Source organism: Ostrea edulis, chromosome 9 (genome assembly GCF_947568905.1).
Source record: "Ostrea edulis chromosome 9, xbOstEdul1.1, whole genome shotgun sequence".
NCBI lineage: Eukaryota > Metazoa > Mollusca > Bivalvia > Ostreida > Ostreidae > Ostrea > Ostrea edulis.
The window spans coordinates 20,876,675-20,894,633 of record NC_079172.1 but is presented as its reverse complement, the minus strand read 5'-3'; the positions used below and the strand labels follow the sequence as shown (position 1 = coordinate 20,894,633).

Genomic DNA, 17,959 nt, shown 5'->3' with positions numbered 1-17,959 from the left:
AGTACGTCTGCATAACAGAGAAAGAGAGAAAGAAAAAATGCAGAATAATTATCTATCTTAATGCTTCAGATTATACATATAAGCTGAATGCATCTATATGAAACCACGTGTAAATCCAACGCTTGAAAGTTCCCCTTTTCAGTACTTTCATTATATAAATGATATCTACATGTTGATCACGTGTATGTGGAAAACGTGTGATTGATCGGATGTTTTACGCTTCCTGTAATCTGGCAAATTCTCAAATCAGTATGAAAACTTTATTCTAAATGATGCATACTAAAATAAGGAAAATAACGGGACTCCCTATGCCATTTGAGACAGAGCTGAGAAACAAAGATTTATGTTTGAATAGTGTGGTTAATAATCAAATGTTTTCATTTCCATTGTATATGTACAAATTACAATGGCAGACAACTCTTCATGAACGCGTTGAAGTTATAACCCGCTTCATGAAGTATGAAACATCGCAGTTTATATCCTCATGTATTTTTCAAAAATTTAAATGTCCCTTTATTGCAAGTACTGCCATTGAATTACGATGTAATATAAATTACAGTAGTGTGATTATTATATTCTCCTGTGTACTGCAATGATGATATTCTTTCTTATATTCTATATTCAATGTAGTGCAGAAAAATCTTCTCAAGTGTAGTGTAATGATCATGTTCTCCTGTGTAGTTTAATCATTATATCATCATGTGAAGTGTAATAAATATGTTCTCATTAAAAAAAAACCCTTGCTAGATCCAGTAAGTGCTCTACCAAGTCCTCATCTTTGCTCCTCACAAAACTATTAACAGCTGTGAAGGAGAAACTTCAAACTTACTATGCGACTATATATGCCAGAAGTGGTGTTAATCAAATGTGGATTTTAAAAAATTCTAAAGAACTTTTAGTACACTTGAAATCACAAAACTTACTCTGATTACCTGATCAAGATATAGGGCGCATGACGGATATGACCGGTCAAGAGGGGATGCTTACTCCTCCTAAGCATCTGATCCCACCTCTGGTGTGTCTAGGGGTCGGTGTTTGCCCATCTATGTATTTTGTATTGTTTATAGGAGTTATGAGATCACTGTTTGTTATCTTCACCTTTCGTGTAGTGTAATGATAATATTCTCCTGTGCAGTGTAATAATACCATTCTGTATGTCTCTTGGATTTCCCATGGGCGCGGGCTGTGCTCCTTTATTTGTTGACCTCTTTTTATATTCTTACAAGGCAGAATTTATTGAAATACTTCTACATGAGAAGAACAAATCTCTTGCTGTAGCCTTCAATGCGACATTTAGATATATCGAAGACGTTTTATCTATTTACAATAATAATTTTCATTCATATGTTGATTCGATATATCCCAGTGAACGTGAAATAAAAGGCACCATAGAGTCTTTCACATCTCTTCTGTATCACATATTTTATTGAACAAAGATGTTGACGGCAAGTTGATTACTGAACTTTGTGAAGCACGGGATGGCCTTGACTTTTCCATCATCGGCTTCCCATATTTATGCAGCAATATTCCATTGTCACTTGTACATGTATATGGTGTTTATGTCTCAACGAATTGGATACGCAAGAGCATGTTCTGCGTATGATCATTTCTAAAATCGAGTATTTACTCCCCAACATTACATGTACGTGCACATGTGTCTATTCACTACCCATTATTACATGTACCTTGGTCTGTTTACTCCCAACACTACATATATACACATGTCTATTAACTCCCCAACTTGCATGTTGAATTGTCTATATATTCCCCAATATATTACATATTTATAAACTCTAAAACAATTAATTTCATCTACTGAGCAATAATCTAGAAAATGTAGTTTTATCAGTGTTGAAACTCCATATGACAATATTTACTGCCTTGAAACATACTGTGCCATAATGTGGATTCTCAATTCCAGCAAACGTTTAGAAAATTTGAAATTATAAAAGTTTTTAAAAAAAAAAACCCTATCAAAACTTACTACTTTTCAACACTTTGCACCACTATTCCTGACAATGTATTAAAGGCTAGACTTTTTAACATCATAGTTAGAACCTTCTTCAGTAAGAATGGAACTCAGATATATCCATATCTTGAGATCAGTCAGCCATGAAATTTCTTTGTTGAAAGCTATTCTCATTCTACGCACAAATACTAAGAAATTGATATAAAAAAGATGTTGGAATTTCTCATTGACTTTATATATTTAGTTTTTGGTGATCAACTATTCTAACAGGCTGTTGGAATTCCAATGGGTACAAATTGTGCTCCTTTATTTGTTCCTCTGTTTTTTTTTTTGTAGTGCTATGAGAGTTTGTTCAGATACTTCTATTTCAGATGAAAAACATCTCTTCTTCTGTTCAAATCGACAATTACTTCGATCGACGACGTTTTAGCTATTTTAACAATATTCAATTTTCATTGATATACTGGTTTAATGTATAAGACTCTAAAATGCGCTGGTCACGCCAAAGTGCGATGGTCTGCGCTAAAGTGCGATGGTTGTTTTAACGTTACGGACGCTTAAATTGCAATGGTCACGCCAAAGGCCGATGATGCGGAGTTTAGCAACGTTTGCGACGTCACATCATTGTGACGTCATTCTTAAAGTCTTTCAAAATAAAACCAAAGAAATGCAACATGGACAACATTAATGGCAAGGTTTACATTGTTGATAATAGTGAGAACGGCAAAGTTCATTTGTTTTCAACTCTCTACTTCGCCCAAACATTCTTTAATTCATGATCATTTATTACTTTGACGTACACGCATTAAATTCCTGGGGGTATGCTATACTACAACACATCCTATACGATTTCGCGTTGGAATATTTTGTGTTTAATAACACGACAACTAAATGGTAATGAAATAAGTTCTTATTCTTATTTTTTGTGCATGGATTTTGCACTGATATTTTGGTGAAACAACACACAGTTTGTTCAGTCTGTACCAAGCACTGTGTCGTTTACAAACCAATGGATTTCGGCGTGTCACACCATCGCACTTCGACATATCAGACCATCGCACTTTGGCACATGAGTGTGGACCATCGCACCTTGGCGTGTCTTAACATCGTGGTTTGACGCAGACCATCGCATTTTGGCGTGGCCATCGCATTTTGGAGTCCCATTGCACTTTGGAGTCCTACAAATATACCCTAATGAAATCACTAATCGCGGTAGGTCAGTGATATACCGTTTGTTTTGTAAACAAACGAGGTCCGCTCGTGCCATGTCCACGTCAAATTAAGACATAGGTATATGTAGTCATTGTTCATTCAACAAATGCTCGGCAGTTAGAAGTGGAAAGCATGTGTCTGTAGAATATCACCTTAAAAACAGCTGGTGACGTTTCAATATGAATGAAAAATCCTCGACGGGACCTCCGTGTTAAAGGTTATATCCGAAAAACCTGTGATTCTTACTATGAAATGCCGCGCGTTCAGTATTTCTGTACGATTACCCTTATCCTAATGTGAACCCAAGTAAAACGCGGGTATCCTCGTTTGAGAAACAACTCTTGTTTCATTTATGTCGATCGGGAGTTCATTTTTTGTTACCATCACCAAGAATAAGTAAAACCAAACTTTGCAAAGATATTTTATTCAAATGAGTAAAAGTATATACCTAAAAATACCTAAATGTGATATGTTCCTACAATACTCAGTAGTTCACATCTTTCTCATATTCTGGCATAAACATATAACAACAATGTCTATCACAACCACTACCAACGAAAATAAAAACACACAAATCTGGAAAATAGTCATTCCTTTTCTGACAGAATCCGCCTTAAATCTTTCCATCTTTCATTTGTATAGCTCCACAGAAGTATTTCACGTCAGGTACAGTATACGTATACCGTTTTTGACGTTTCAAATTTTGATTTTAAGTTTTAGACTAACTTTAACATAAAACTTTCACCATAAGTAGATTAAAAATTCTTCAACGGAAGTGAAATTTCAGTTGCAGTTATGATTAACACGAAATTTTTTATTTTAACTTCCACTTTGACAGCAAGTTTACAAAAATGAAAATTCTAAAATGTTGTCCATATATACAAGCAAAGTCCTTCAACACGAATATGAGATACACATTTGAAACTAACCTGAAAGAGAATAACCATTGCTCACAGAGAGAGCTCTATAAACCGATAAAAATGCTGAGAATTGGTAAGCAAATAAGTTGATATAAAATGTCGGTCTGGATCTCCTATCAAACACAATCAACAAATTCTTAACTCTTTCACGAGTCCCTTTTTGCAGATGACCGTTGAGTAGAAATCATATGTCCTGGAATATGCACTTATAAGTTCTTTAACAGATCGCTAAACATATATGCAGCAAGAAGTTGTGAATTACAATTCATACTATACACAACTATACTACGAGCATTGACATAATGCACCACGACTGTGCCAATACATAACTAATATTACATCTATAAATACGACAGCACTTGAACAGTTCCTTTCTAAATTCTAAAATAGAATAATAACAATAGCTGGAATCAAAAGTTACACAGATGAATTCATTTATTATTCAAACTACACTCGGTAGACCGACGTAACAGGCAATCTTGTTAAAGGTTTGTCTTTTGCAAGTAGCTTTTTACCCAAATTTAATTCTGATCCAAGGAAGAAATTTGAATTTAACATTTTGTTGAAAATTGTGATAAAAGAGTTTGTTGTTTTAACACATTCAATATTCTGTCAATATTAAGGTCAAATGATGAACTGGTCATATCCAGCATTCATTCTTTTTTGAAAGACAATTGCTTACGTTTTACCTATTAATTTTCTGTTTATAATGTGTTTGTCTCTACATGGATCGTGACTGGCTGTGTAATTAATCAATATTATATTGCACATATGATCAGGATTTTTTATTTCTCTCTCGGAATACCAATACTATAACAAATGATATGACACCCTCTAATAAACGCTCCAAAATAAGTCGTATAGTATCATATCATATTGTCAACTTTCCACTGTGTAATGTTGAATAGAACAACACAACAGGTGTCTCTTTGCCTTGTTTACAAATCAATTTTCATCAGCGTAATTACGTTCTACATGTAGGAGTTAATTTTTAAATATCACTATGACAAAAGTTATTAAAATTTCCAAGCAACATGTTCAGAATATTGAGTAGGTGATATCTTAGATACGTATTCCCTACGTGTACTTGGTATTTTTCAATTTATATATATAAAGATGGGGGTATTCACACAAATGTATTAAGTACTGGTATACAACTCGCATTTGTTAACCAGTTTTAGAAAACGTGAAACCAGCATGTACTGTAATCAACATTATGGTGTAGTTTTGCTACATGGTAAGAAACAATTCAAGTCAAATTAATGTAATAAACTTTCCGAAGTAAATTCCCGTGTATGTATTTACTGACAATATTGCTTGATATGAAAGTATGTGAAGGATTAATATTATCCAAGCTGAATTTCACGAAGAAGTCTCAAGTTGAAACTTGGACTTAAGCTTGAGATTTTACTCAAATTCTGACTGCTCAAATAAAAGAAAACTCAATCTTAAGTTGAGTTTTTTTTCCTTTTTTTTTTTCAAAAGAAATCCAAGCCATATATATCCATATTTATTATATGACATGTTAAATTACCTTTTTACAAAATAATGAAACCTGTTTATAAAAAGAAAGCATAAATTTCAGTTCCTTTAAAACTTTGCAATTTTATGACTACATTATTAATGTTCTGATTCATTCAATAGACACCATACAAATAATCAAACAAGCAAATTGCGGAAAATGAGAACCGCTGTATCTATTTTCTCCCTCTCGGATATTATATAGGATGGTTAAATCACTATATTGTTTGTTACATACACTCATTTAACAACAGATGAAAACTAACTAATTTGCCTGAATAATTCAAAACCTGATTAGAACGTCTAAGTTAGAATGTGATCCAACAATACCAAATCTCTTTGAACGACTGTGTGGGTGTAATTTTCGTATCTTCAGAAAAACGAATGTAAGTGCAAAATCTGTGTATCTGTACTTAACTATGAACGTGACTAATATCATCTGATATTGTTTCGTTTCAGGATTAATTTGCGTCATCATTGAAGTCGTGACGTCACATCACTTACTGTGGCCATTTCCACCAGGCAGAAATTATAATGTCTCAACCATAAACGCAGCCAACATTACAGAGAAGACAGTAGTTGATAATTTGAAAAGGAATGTCTATCGCTTTCGAAACGCAACAGCAACATTAAAAGATCAGTATGTAAGTAACTTCAAGGGGTATTTATACTCTAAACATTGTTTTAGAAAAGGAATAATGTTTTAATCACTTCTTACACACATAATCAATTCTAAAATGGTTGTTATCGTTTATTGTTGAACGTTGCAGGCGAGAATTTTTCTGGCACAATATCTTTTTAAAAATCTACAGGTTTATAAAAAGAATTAAGTGTAAGCTATACTAAAATTTCTTTGTTTAAGAAAATTATTTCAGTTAGTTAGATTAGAAATGTAGACTTAAGTCTATTATCAGTTAATGATTTCTTGACCATAGAATCTTCGGTCTCCGGTTTGTCCAGGCGTCCATGTTTACCCTACGTTTAGTTTTGTGTTCTTTATGGGAATGGCGAGGTTGATCTTCACCTTTTCAATCAAAAATATATACTCCCTTCCCATAATAAAGTCTAATTTAGTTGCGAAACATATTTAGAATTGATAACAGTGCAATACTGATAAGACTATCTAAACATTCGTAGAGCACATCTACCCTTTTCCGCTGCCTTTCCTTGGGTAGTACTCTTTGGTGTATTGGTATATCTGTACTCTGCATAAAGTAACAGGAATATGAACAACACTCTGTAACAATTTTATTTTAAGGAAGTGTTTCTGAATGCAGTACTTGATCTATTTTTGTTTTATAGATACCACCGAGCGGAAAAAGAATAACGAACAGACATGTATTGAAGTACTTGTCAACAAAGACTATAGCAGAACTGTCTGAAGCCACATCGTTCAACTCCACGGTAATTCTCTTGCTTTCTGTTAAAATTAAAGCAAATATACTATACGATATTATAATATATATACTTTACTATCTTGTATTAATACATTACAGGAAATGAATACGACCTTGGTAGAGACATACCACAGTTTCTCTACTATATCTTCGTGTCTTGAACTCATAGGGAACGATGAGAAAAAATTCGGTCACAGTGAATTATCAAAGTATATTACAGAGGCACAAAAAGCATTATCTGACGTTCAATTCGACTTACATACCACACTGCACACATGGGGGATTGGTCTAGAAAAGAGGCAATATGACTGCGTGAAAATCTCCTGTAGAATGCTGGAATTAAACGATGATCACTGCAAACATTTGAACAGAAGAATGACGAACCGTCAGCTCAGAAGTTACAGGGATTATATCATCATAAATCAGTCATTAGCGTATGTTAAAAGGTTGTTTGAACAATAGCAATTTAGCTGAAAAAAACCCCAAATAATTACCAGTATGGATGGGGTATCATGAAAGGTTTTTACATTTCGTTTGAAATAACTGTTTTATGGTTGTTGTTGTTTTATGTTTTTGATCAAGTTTTATGAATCCAGTTGAATATGATCAACTGTAAATATCAGGGATATGGTTATATATATTCACTATTGATTTATATGTCAGCCCTTCAGTACAACCTTTCTATACATTTACTGATCAGGCGTGTTTTATGAAGTTATTTAAGCAACCATGTAGTATATTGCAGACACTACCTAAATTATATAGTATAGCTTAAAATTGTATTGTTTTGATCTTTTGTTTAGTTTCCAGCGTTTTTGATCTGAAGAAGGGTTGTGTTGTTCCGAAAATTTGCCATTTTTCATTGTTCGAGTCGTTGAGTCATTTTAGAGTTATACACTGTATGTACAGGCAATGTCTCCCTTAACCTTGTATCTGCATACACTTTGTAAACCCGACATTTTTGTATATTTGAGTGTTGATTTTTCATCACGAAAAAGGAATGACTATTTTCCAGATTTGTGCAGTGTGTTTTTATTTTTGTTGGTAGTGGTTGTGATAGACATTGTTGTTATATGTTGTTATATGTTTATGCCAGATTATGAGAAAGATGTGAATTACTGAATATTGTAGGATCATATCACATTTAGGTATTTTTTACCCGTGTATACTTTTACTCATTTGAATAAAATATCTTTGCAAAGTTTGGTTTTACTTATTGTTGGTGATGATAACAAAAATGAACTCTCGATCGACATAAATGCAACAAGAGTTGTTTCTCAAACGAGGATACACGTGGTTTACTTGCGTTCACATTAGGATAAGGGTAATCGTTCAGAAATACTGAACGCTCGGCATTTAATAGTAAGAATCACAAGTCTTTCGGATATAACCTTAAACACGGAGGTCCCGTCGAGGAGTTTTCATCCATATTGAGACGTCACCAGCTGTTTCTATACACCTGCCATTAGACGAGACGTATTATTTTATGGCGCTGTCCGTGCGTCCGTCCGATTGGCTGGCTGTTCGTTCGTCCCGGGTCATGTTTTTCGGAGTTTTTTTTTTCCGAAACGGATGAACGATCAATTTTGAAATTTGGTCATAATATCTCCCTCAATAATTGTACGAGTGAGTTTGCATTTCAGCTGGATTGGTCCGTCATTGACATACTTTATGGCTAGAAGTAGGTTAAACAGTTTTCCGGACCTTTTTTCGTTACAGATAAAGATATTGCCCTGAAATTTACACATAAGCCTGTTTTCAGAGGAATACAAGTTCAGTTTGCAATTCAGCTGGATTGGACGTCTGTCTGTCCGTTACCTGCATTAGGACTAAAAGTAGGTCAAAACGTTTTCCAAACATTTTTTTCATTACAGATACAGATATTGCCCTGATATTTAATCATAGGCTTCCTATTAGAGGGATACAAGTTCAGTTTGCATTTCAGCTGGATTGGTCCATCCTTGACCTACTTTTTGGAAAAAATATATCAAAACATTTTCCGGGCTTTTTTCATTACGGATATAGATATTGCCATGATATTTATTCAAAGGTTTCCTGTTAGAGGAATACAAGTTCAGTTTGAGTTTAAGCTGGATTGGTCCATGTTTAGCCTATACTTTTGGACTGAAAATAGGTCTGACAATTTTCCGGGCTTTTTTCATTATGGATAAGAGTATTGCCTTGATATTTAGTCAAAGGTTTCCTCTCAGAGGAAGACAAATGCAGTTAACATTTCAGCTGGATTGTCGCACTATGACCTACAGTACTTCAGGGGTAAAAGTAGATCAGATAGTTTTCCAAATTTTGTTTGGTATGGTCACAGGTATTGCTCTGAAATTTAGTCATAACCTCCCTTTCAGAGAAATACACAATCAGTTTACATTTCAAACATTTCAACTTAGTTGGTGCATCATGACCTACTTTAGGGCTAAAAGTAGATCAAATGGTTTCCTGGACTTTTTATCATCATTGATAGATATTGCACCGACATGTTGTTTCAACCTCACTCTCAGAGAAAAACATAATCAGTTCACATGTTAAATGGATTGGTGCACCGTGACCCACTTTAAGGCTTTTCTATTCAGAATGTGTGTTGTATCAATTCAAAGTGCACAATATGCTTCCAGGTTGAATTTCACTGTCCGAAGGGCGTATATTGTACCATTTGCGGTACTCTTGTTAAGGTACTATTCTACAGATTCATGATTCTCACTTCTAAATGCTGAGCATTTGGTAAATGAGCAATTACTACCTATATTTATGTCTTAGATTTCACATGGACTTGACCCGAATGGGCCTCGACCTCAAGACCTCCCGTTTACGAAACAAACGGTATATCACTGACGTACCGCGACCGGTAAGTTCATTGGGGTATATTAAATCAATGTATGTATGAATGAAAATTTAATACTATTAATAGCTAAAACGTCGCCGACCCAAGTAAGCAACTCAACTGTATGACAAACGGGATGATTGCAGCTTCTCAATCTTCAACTTCCAAAATTTATGTAACAATATTCCATTATCACCAGCATATGCTGTTTATATCTCTCAACTGATTCGATACGCAAGAGCTTTTTCTGTGTATAGTCAGGTTTTAAATCGAGGCAAGCTACTGACAAACAAGTTGATGGTGCAGGGGTTTTAACAGCCTCGATTGAAGTCAGCATTTCGCAAATTCTATGGTCGTTATAATGATCTAGATCGTCAATACAACCTATCATTGGGTCAAATGCTGTCTGACGTGTTTCATACCGATTGTTAGGCCGTTCTTGGCACACTGATCTTGACTATCGATAACTCCGTTTACCTGATCAGGATATAGGGCTCACGGCGGGTGTGACCGGTCGACAGGGGATGCTTACTCCTCCTAGGCACCTGATCCCACCCCTGGTGAGTCCAGGGGTCCGTGTTTGCCCAACTATTTATTTTGTATTGCTTATAGGAGTTATGAGAGTGATCACTGTTCGTTATATTCGCCTTTCATAGAATTATCTCAACAAACTCTCATAACAATACAACAAACAGGCCAGCAAATAAAGGAGCACAATTTGTCCCCATTGGGATTCCAATAGTCTTTTAGAAGAGTTGATCACCAAAGACTATATATATAAAGTCAATGAGAAACTCCAACATGTTTTTAATATTAATTTCTTAGTATTTGTGCGTAGAATGAGAAGAATTTTTAGGAAAGAAATTTCGTGGCTGACTGATCTCAAGATATGGATATTTCCTGAGGAAGCTTCTAACTATGATGTTAAAATGTCTATCCTTTAATATATTGTGAGGAATGGTGGTGCAAAGTGTTGAAAAGTAGTAAGTTTTTATGATATTTATTTTGAAAAAAGTTTCATAATTTCAAATGTACATGTACTAAAAGTTTCCTGGAATTGAGAATCCACATTATGTCACAGTATGTCTGAAATTTCTGTATCAAGGCAGTAAATATTTTTGTGAAGAGTAAAGATGGGAGCTTGGTAGAACATTACGTGGTTCCTTCAAAGTGCCTTTTTAAGGCTTTTAATGAAGTTTTGGGATCCAGTAAAGATACTGTAACTCATTCGTCTCATTTCTCATGAATATGATATTACATATGATTCACTCTGAAACTTTCACTCGTATAAAAGGGAATAGAGAATAACTTGGATTACCAAATATTGAATTCATTTTTTTAGTACAAGTTTGTCTAAAACACAAATTGTAACAAGCATTCTGAAAGTATTGCATAAGCAATACATGTCCCCTACCGGGGCCCCCATTAATTGACGACTGCACTTATTATTCGAGGATATATACATTTGATGTTGTTTGACCTTGAACTCTGACCCGATACATCGGTATCAAGTCACCATGTTTACTGGCGTCGAATCAATTTAATGTTTTGTTATTCATGCAGTTGAAGCATGTAGTTTCAGGGATAAAATAGTATCCAGCAGAAAATGCGTAGGGGAAATATTAAATAATCGTGAAAATGGGACACAAAACAACGCACCGATATAACATTCATATCTATATGTTAAATACTTATAAAGAACTTCAAAATAACTTTTTAAAGGTCGATTTCTAATATCCGCGATTGCGGGAATGCGAGGAATTCAGAACTGCCGACACATCAGACTTCGCTCACCGATTACACAGACATACTCGCGTAATTAATAGATTTCATATTCATGGTATAATACTTTTTGATTAATGAGCTTGAAATGTCAAACCAATGAAGTATTCTCTCTCTTTTTTTAGTTTTAAAAAAAATAAAATCAGCGATCGAATCTCGTCGGCTGCCTCTGTAGTTTGCCACTCTAAAACTCTGCAAGTTCCAAATGAATCTACACAAGTACTGGAAAACCAAATGAAAATTGAACAGACTGACAGATGGACAAGAAATCTAATATAGTCTCCCTTCGGTTTTACAAACCTGTAGGGCACTAATAATAGGTCTTAAAGCAAAGACAACGTTGTTACAAACTTTGTCAGCTAAGAACCAATACATATTCTTCCTGTAACATATCTAATTATTTCATCACTTCCGGTTTCCTAAACAAAAGAGAGAGGAAGACAAACGCCATTCACCTTTGTTTTTAACCTGTCTAACAAGAGACAACTGGAAGTGCATGCAACAGCCAATATGAAATTTATTTTTACAATGCGCAGGGGGAGACGAGGGTCGATCCATCGGTGTACCATCTATATGACATAGTCTTTACCAATGTAATAAGATGTTTAATTCAGAAAAACAGGGGGGGGGGAGGTTGTGATGAAGTTAATTTTCATTTTGTTAGTTTTTTTGTGGTATTGTCTGTAAATAGTTGTTTATGCTTGTAAGGTGTTTCCATAGTGTGAGTGTTGGTCGATAAGGCTATTTTTAGCAAACCGGTTTGGTCAGTCGGAGTAGTGGCTGTTTGTCAAGCGTGCGGCCACGTTTTCATGCTGTCCAGCAGGGGTCTTTTCTTGGCGAATTCCAGAAGTTAGTCTGGGTAATGGGTAGCCAGAGAGACAAACATTTTACTGTGTGGGCATAGGTCTTCTCCAGCCGGTAAGCTATTTTTGTGTGAAAATATTTGCGAGGTTTCGGGTTAATTTTCTCGTGTATTGTGTTTTCAATTTTGTTGTTACCCAAGTCACTTTGTGTATAGGTTTTAGGTTAAGTTATTGCTATTTCAGTGCAGAGGGGATTTAAGAAGCTATCTGGGCCATATCAGTCAGTACTCTCAGCATTTCAGTAGGTGCTCGGCGTGGGAATCAGAACACGTGAGACAGTGCTGTATGTACATGGGTGTTCCACGTGGTGGACTTGGCAATTATTTTGTGAGCCTAGTGTTGCCATTGGTTTGAAGTCGGCGTTACCCAGTATCGTTGTTCAGTGAGAGACCTGTGAGTCCGGGACTGGAAGCGGAGGGGCTGTTCGAGCTGTATGGAGGCCTGGTTGTGCCAAGTGTGACGTGGCGTTAAATTGAATTGTGCTGAGTAGCCAAACTTTCATATTGTGTTTCAGTAAACTAACATTTTATCAAAAAGGAATTTGAGAAATTTGTAAAAAACGTAATTTACTACTGTTTAACTTTTTCTGTAGTTAGCGGAATTAGCGACTATTCGAACCATTATGTAATACATTTATTACCAGTTATATTTTCAGCCTGGAATGACATACTTGTTGTATTAACTATTGAATTGTCTTGACAGTTATACGTTATATTGATTGTCAATATTGCCAGGTTTATTATACCAATTTATATTTCTTTCTCGGTGAGAGAGTATGGGTGTGTGAATGTGAAAGTGTGATTTCTTTGTATTTCAAACATCTCTATATTTCTTATCTTATTGCTAAATAAATTTTCTTTTTATTTATTCTACGATTTATCATTTTCTCTACTCCTACACAAAATCCAAAAGAACTTCATTACATATAGTGGCAGCGGTGGGATTTTGTGATAATTGGTTTAGAGAAAAGATATTTGGTAGAATATCGGTGGTTCAGATAAAGTTCTATCAAATCAATTTAATTTTTGCAATTTTGATTTCAGTGCAATTTGAAGGTTTGGCTTATTGATTTTTTTTCCTTTGCTGCTCTGGTGTGTAGTTGATAATGTCGTTGCCTCAGTGGGTTCAGGACGCTGTTGAGAAGGGTCAGGACTTGTCAGTGTGTCTCGAGTTGTGGAAACATGCTACGGCAGTTGATAGAGATGAACGTGCTACACAGAGAGAGGAGAAGAAACAAGAGATGGAACTACAACGAATGGCCATGGAGAAAGATGCAGAAAAACAGAAACTGGACGTAGAAAGGGAAATGGAGGAAAAAAGGTTACAGGTAAAAATGAGAGAATTAGATCTACAGGAACAGGCAATGAAAGCCAAGGGTAAACCGGGTGATAGTGAGACCAGAGAACAGAAGCATGAGGTAAAGTATCTACTTCCCAAATATGTAGAAGGTGAAGATATAGATGTTTTCATCAGGCCATTTGAAAGATTGGCTAATCTGCATAAGTGGCCGAAGGCAGAGTGGGCAATACGACTAGTTCCACAATTGACGGGTAAGGCACTAGATAGTTACGCACGGTTGAGGGAAGTTGAGTCAAATGATTATGACGTCATTAAGAAGGCCATACTCAAAAGGTATGATTTGACGGCTAGTACTTACAAGGATAAGTTTAGGGCATGTAAACAAGATCCTAATGAAACATTCAGAGAGTTTTACACTCGTTCATTGAATTATTTCGAGCACTGGTGTCAGATGGAGAGAGTTGGCGAGAATTTTGTAGTGTTGGTAGATGTGCTTATGAGGGAGCAGCTGATCAACAGTTCATCAAAGGATTTGCAGGTATGGTTGAAAGAAAGAAAACCAAAATCAGCAGATGAAATGATCGAGCTTGCTGAAGCTTACCAGAATGCACATCGTGGGTCTGTGATCATGAACAAGGTTCATGCACAGGGTAATCCGAAGGACAGTAGAGGTAAGTCTCATGAACAGAAACCTATGTCGGGTAATCCACAAAGTAAATCTGAAAAGAAGTGTTTCTTGTGTCATAGAATAGGTCACTTCATAAGCAAATGTCCATTACGCAAATCGACGGATAAAGATGCAAATGGTGAAAAACAGTGGGGAGGAAAACCTAAACCTGGTCAATCACAGGAAAAAGCAGGTTTAGTGCATTCACCAACAATGACGAGAAAGGGACAAACTTTAGAGTTACCCATGGCGGTGGAAGCAAAAGGATTTCATAAGGACACAAAGAAGAGTGGACTTAAGATTGAGTCGGGAATGGTGAATGGTAAGGAAGCATCTGTTTTGCGTGACGCTGGGTGCACATCTATTCTGGTGGCAGAGAAGTTAATCAGAAGAGACGATTTAACAGGGGGCGTAAGTGAGGTGACCCTGGCGAACGGATGTTTGGAGAAATGTCCGGAAGTGTGGATTGAAGTCGATACAACCTATGTCAAAGGTAAGGTGGTGGCTTTAGTCATGAATACACCATTTGCAGATTTGATAATAGGAAATTACACACGAGTAGATATCCCTACTGAAAGGAACGACATTGAGAAAATGTCAACGTCAGTAACAGACACTTGTCAGGCTGTGGAGACAAGGTCATCGGCAAAAAGAAAACCAGTTCAGAAGGAAGTGGTAGACATTGGTCAGGAGTTTGGTGGAAAATACTCTAGAGAGGAATGGATTGAGGAGCTAAGAAATGATCCTACGTTGGATGTCTACAAAAAACGAGTTGGTGATGGTACTCCCAAAGACGGAGGCGGCTACATATCACTTGAGAAAGGTATGTTATATAGACATTTCAAATCAGATGCAACCAAGGAAATCGTAAAACAGTTACTGGTACCAGCGAAATTTCGCAGTCGAATTCTTTCACTGGCCCACGATATTCCTATGGCGGGTCATCTTGGAATAAAGAAAACCAGGGAAAGAATATTGAAATATTTCTTTTGGCCAGGAATTTTCGACGACACTAAGAAATACTGTAGATCCTGTCCGAAATGTCAAAAAGGAACTTCGAAAACCAAGGTGAGTAAAGTTCCGTTAATTCAAATTCCTAGAATTGACGTACCTTTCCAGCGAATAGCAATAGACATGGTAGGACCATTACCTAGAACCAAAAGGGGAAATCAGTACGTATTGGTAATTTGTGACTAGGCTACTAAGTACCCTGAAGCAATACCTTTAAAAAGTCAGGAAGCAGAAGTTGTCGCGGAGGCAATGGTTGAGGTTTTCTCGAGGGTAGGTGTACCAAAAGAGATTTTATCAGATCAAGGTACAAACTTTATGTCATCCCTGGTGTCGGAGTTATGTCGACTGTTGAGCATACACAAGTTAAACACAACTCCGTATCATCCTCAAGCAAATGGTCTGGTCGAGCGGTTTAATGGGACTTTAAAGAGGATGCTCCAAATCTATGCACAGGATGAGCCAGGTAAGTGGGATAAGCTTTTGCCATATCTCCTATTTGCTTATAGGGAAGTTCCACAGGAATCGACAGGCTTTGCACCATTTGAGCTGATGTATGGGAGACATGTCAGAGGACCACTCGCTATTCTGAGAGAAAGTATCGATGATGAGGAAGACGAGAGTCATCAGTTGCAACCCTCAGTACTCAGCTACATCATTGAGATGCGCGAGAAACTGGCAAAGATGGCAGATCTCGTATCAGAGAAGGAACAGGACAGTAAAACGGACCAGAAAAGGTATTACGACCGAAATGCGAGAAATAGGTCATTTGAAGTCGGGGACAAAGTCCTGGTATTGTTACCGACGAGTACAAAGAAAATATTGGTACAGTGGAAAGGACCTTTTCCTGTATTGGAGAAAGTAAGTCCGGTAGACTACAGAGTTCGGTATGACAACGGCGGTACCAAAGTTTACCATGTCAACATGCTAAAACGCTGGTTTGAAAGAGATGAAGAGAATGAGAAGCAAGTTATAGCAGCGGTATGTATTGCAGATCATTCGGAAGAGGATAATGAGTGCATTGATAATCCCTTAGTGGATACAAGAGACAATTTCAGAGATGTCAAGATATCCGACACATTGTCTGAGGAACAGAAAACGGAACTCGTGGAATGTTTGCAAGAATGCAGCGAGGTGTTGACCAATGTTCCTGGCAGAACGTCGATATTGAACACATTGCAGGGAAGGATAACAAGATGGCGGATTTTTTATCCAGACCAATTTAAGTTGGTTTCAATTTTGTTTTCAACTTCATCATAATTTATTTAAAATGATGGACATTTTGTAAATAAATGGGGGCGTATGTGATGAAGTTAATTTTCATTTTGTTAGTTTTTTTTTGTGGTATTGTCTGTAAATAGTTGTTTATGCTTGTAAGGTGTTTCCATAGTGTGAGTGTTGGTCGATAAGGCTATTTTTAGCATACCGGTTTGGTCAGTCAGAGTAGTGGCTGTTTGTCAAGCGTGCGGCCACGTTTTCATGCTGTCCAGCAGGGGTCTTTTCTTGGCGAATTCCAGAAGTTAGTCTGGGTAATGGGTAGCCAGAGAGACAAACATTTTACTGTGTGGGCATAGGTCTTCTCCAGCCGGTAAGCTATTTTTGTGTGAAAATATTTGCGAGGTTTCGGGTTAATTTTCTCGTGTATTGTGTTTTCAATTTTGTTGTTACCCAAGTCACTTTGTGTATAGGTTTTAGGTTAAGTTATTGCTATTTCAGTGCAGAGGGGATTTAAGAAGCTATCTGGGCCATATCAGTCAGTACTCTCAGCATTTCAGTAGGTGCTCGGCGTGGGAATCAGAACACGTGAGACAGTGCTGTATGTACATGGGTGTTCCACGTGGTGGACTTGGCAATTATTTTGTGAGCCTAGTGTTGCCATTGGTTTGAAGTCGGCGTTACCCAGTATCGTTGTTCAGTGAGAGACCTGTGAGTCCGGGACTGGAAGCGGAGGGGCTGTTCGAGCTGTATGGAGGCCTGGTTGTGCCAAGTGTGACGTGGCGTTAAATTGAATTGTGCTGAGTAGCCAAACTTTCATATTGTGTTTCAGTAAACTAACATTTTATCAAAAAGGAATTTGAGAAATTTGTAAAAAACGTAATTTACTACTGTTTAACTTTTTCTGTAGTTAGCGGAATTAGCGACTATTCGAACCATTATGTAATACATTTATTACCAGTTATATTTTCAGCCTGGAATGACATACTTGTTGTATTAACTATTGAATTGTCTTGACAGTTATACGTTATATTGATTGTCAATATTGCCAGGTTTATTATACCAATTTATATTTCTTTCTCGGTGAGAGAGTATGGGTGTGTGAATGTGAAAGTGTGATTTCTTTGTATTTCAAACATCTCTATATTTCTTATCTTATTGCTAAATAAATTTTCTTTTTATTTATTCTACGATTTATCATTTTCTCTACTCCTACACAAAATCCAAAAGAACTTCATTACAGGGGTGTTCACAGTTCTCTATTTAATAGCAA

General features: G+C 36.4%; 1 protein-coding gene and 1 long non-coding RNA gene across 2 annotated transcripts; both read left to right on the top strand.

Moving 5' to 3' along the window:
- The first annotated feature begins 12,321 nt into the window (after positions 1–12,321).
- On the top strand, positions 12,322–13,365 carry LOC130050087 (uncharacterized). The gene is made up of 2 exons (XR_008798483.1): positions 12,322–12,552; positions 12,681–13,365. It is a non-coding gene; the product is annotated as an uncharacterized LOC130050087 (long non-coding RNA).
- A 237-nt stretch (positions 13,366–13,602) lies between these two features.
- On the top strand, positions 13,603–15,660 carry LOC125660258 (uncharacterized). The gene has a single exon (XM_048892087.2). The coding sequence runs from the start codon at positions 13,603–13,605 to the stop codon at positions 15,658–15,660; it is 2,058 nt and encodes a 685-aa protein (XP_048748044.2).
- The last annotated feature ends 2,299 nt before the right edge of the window (positions 15,661–17,959 follow it).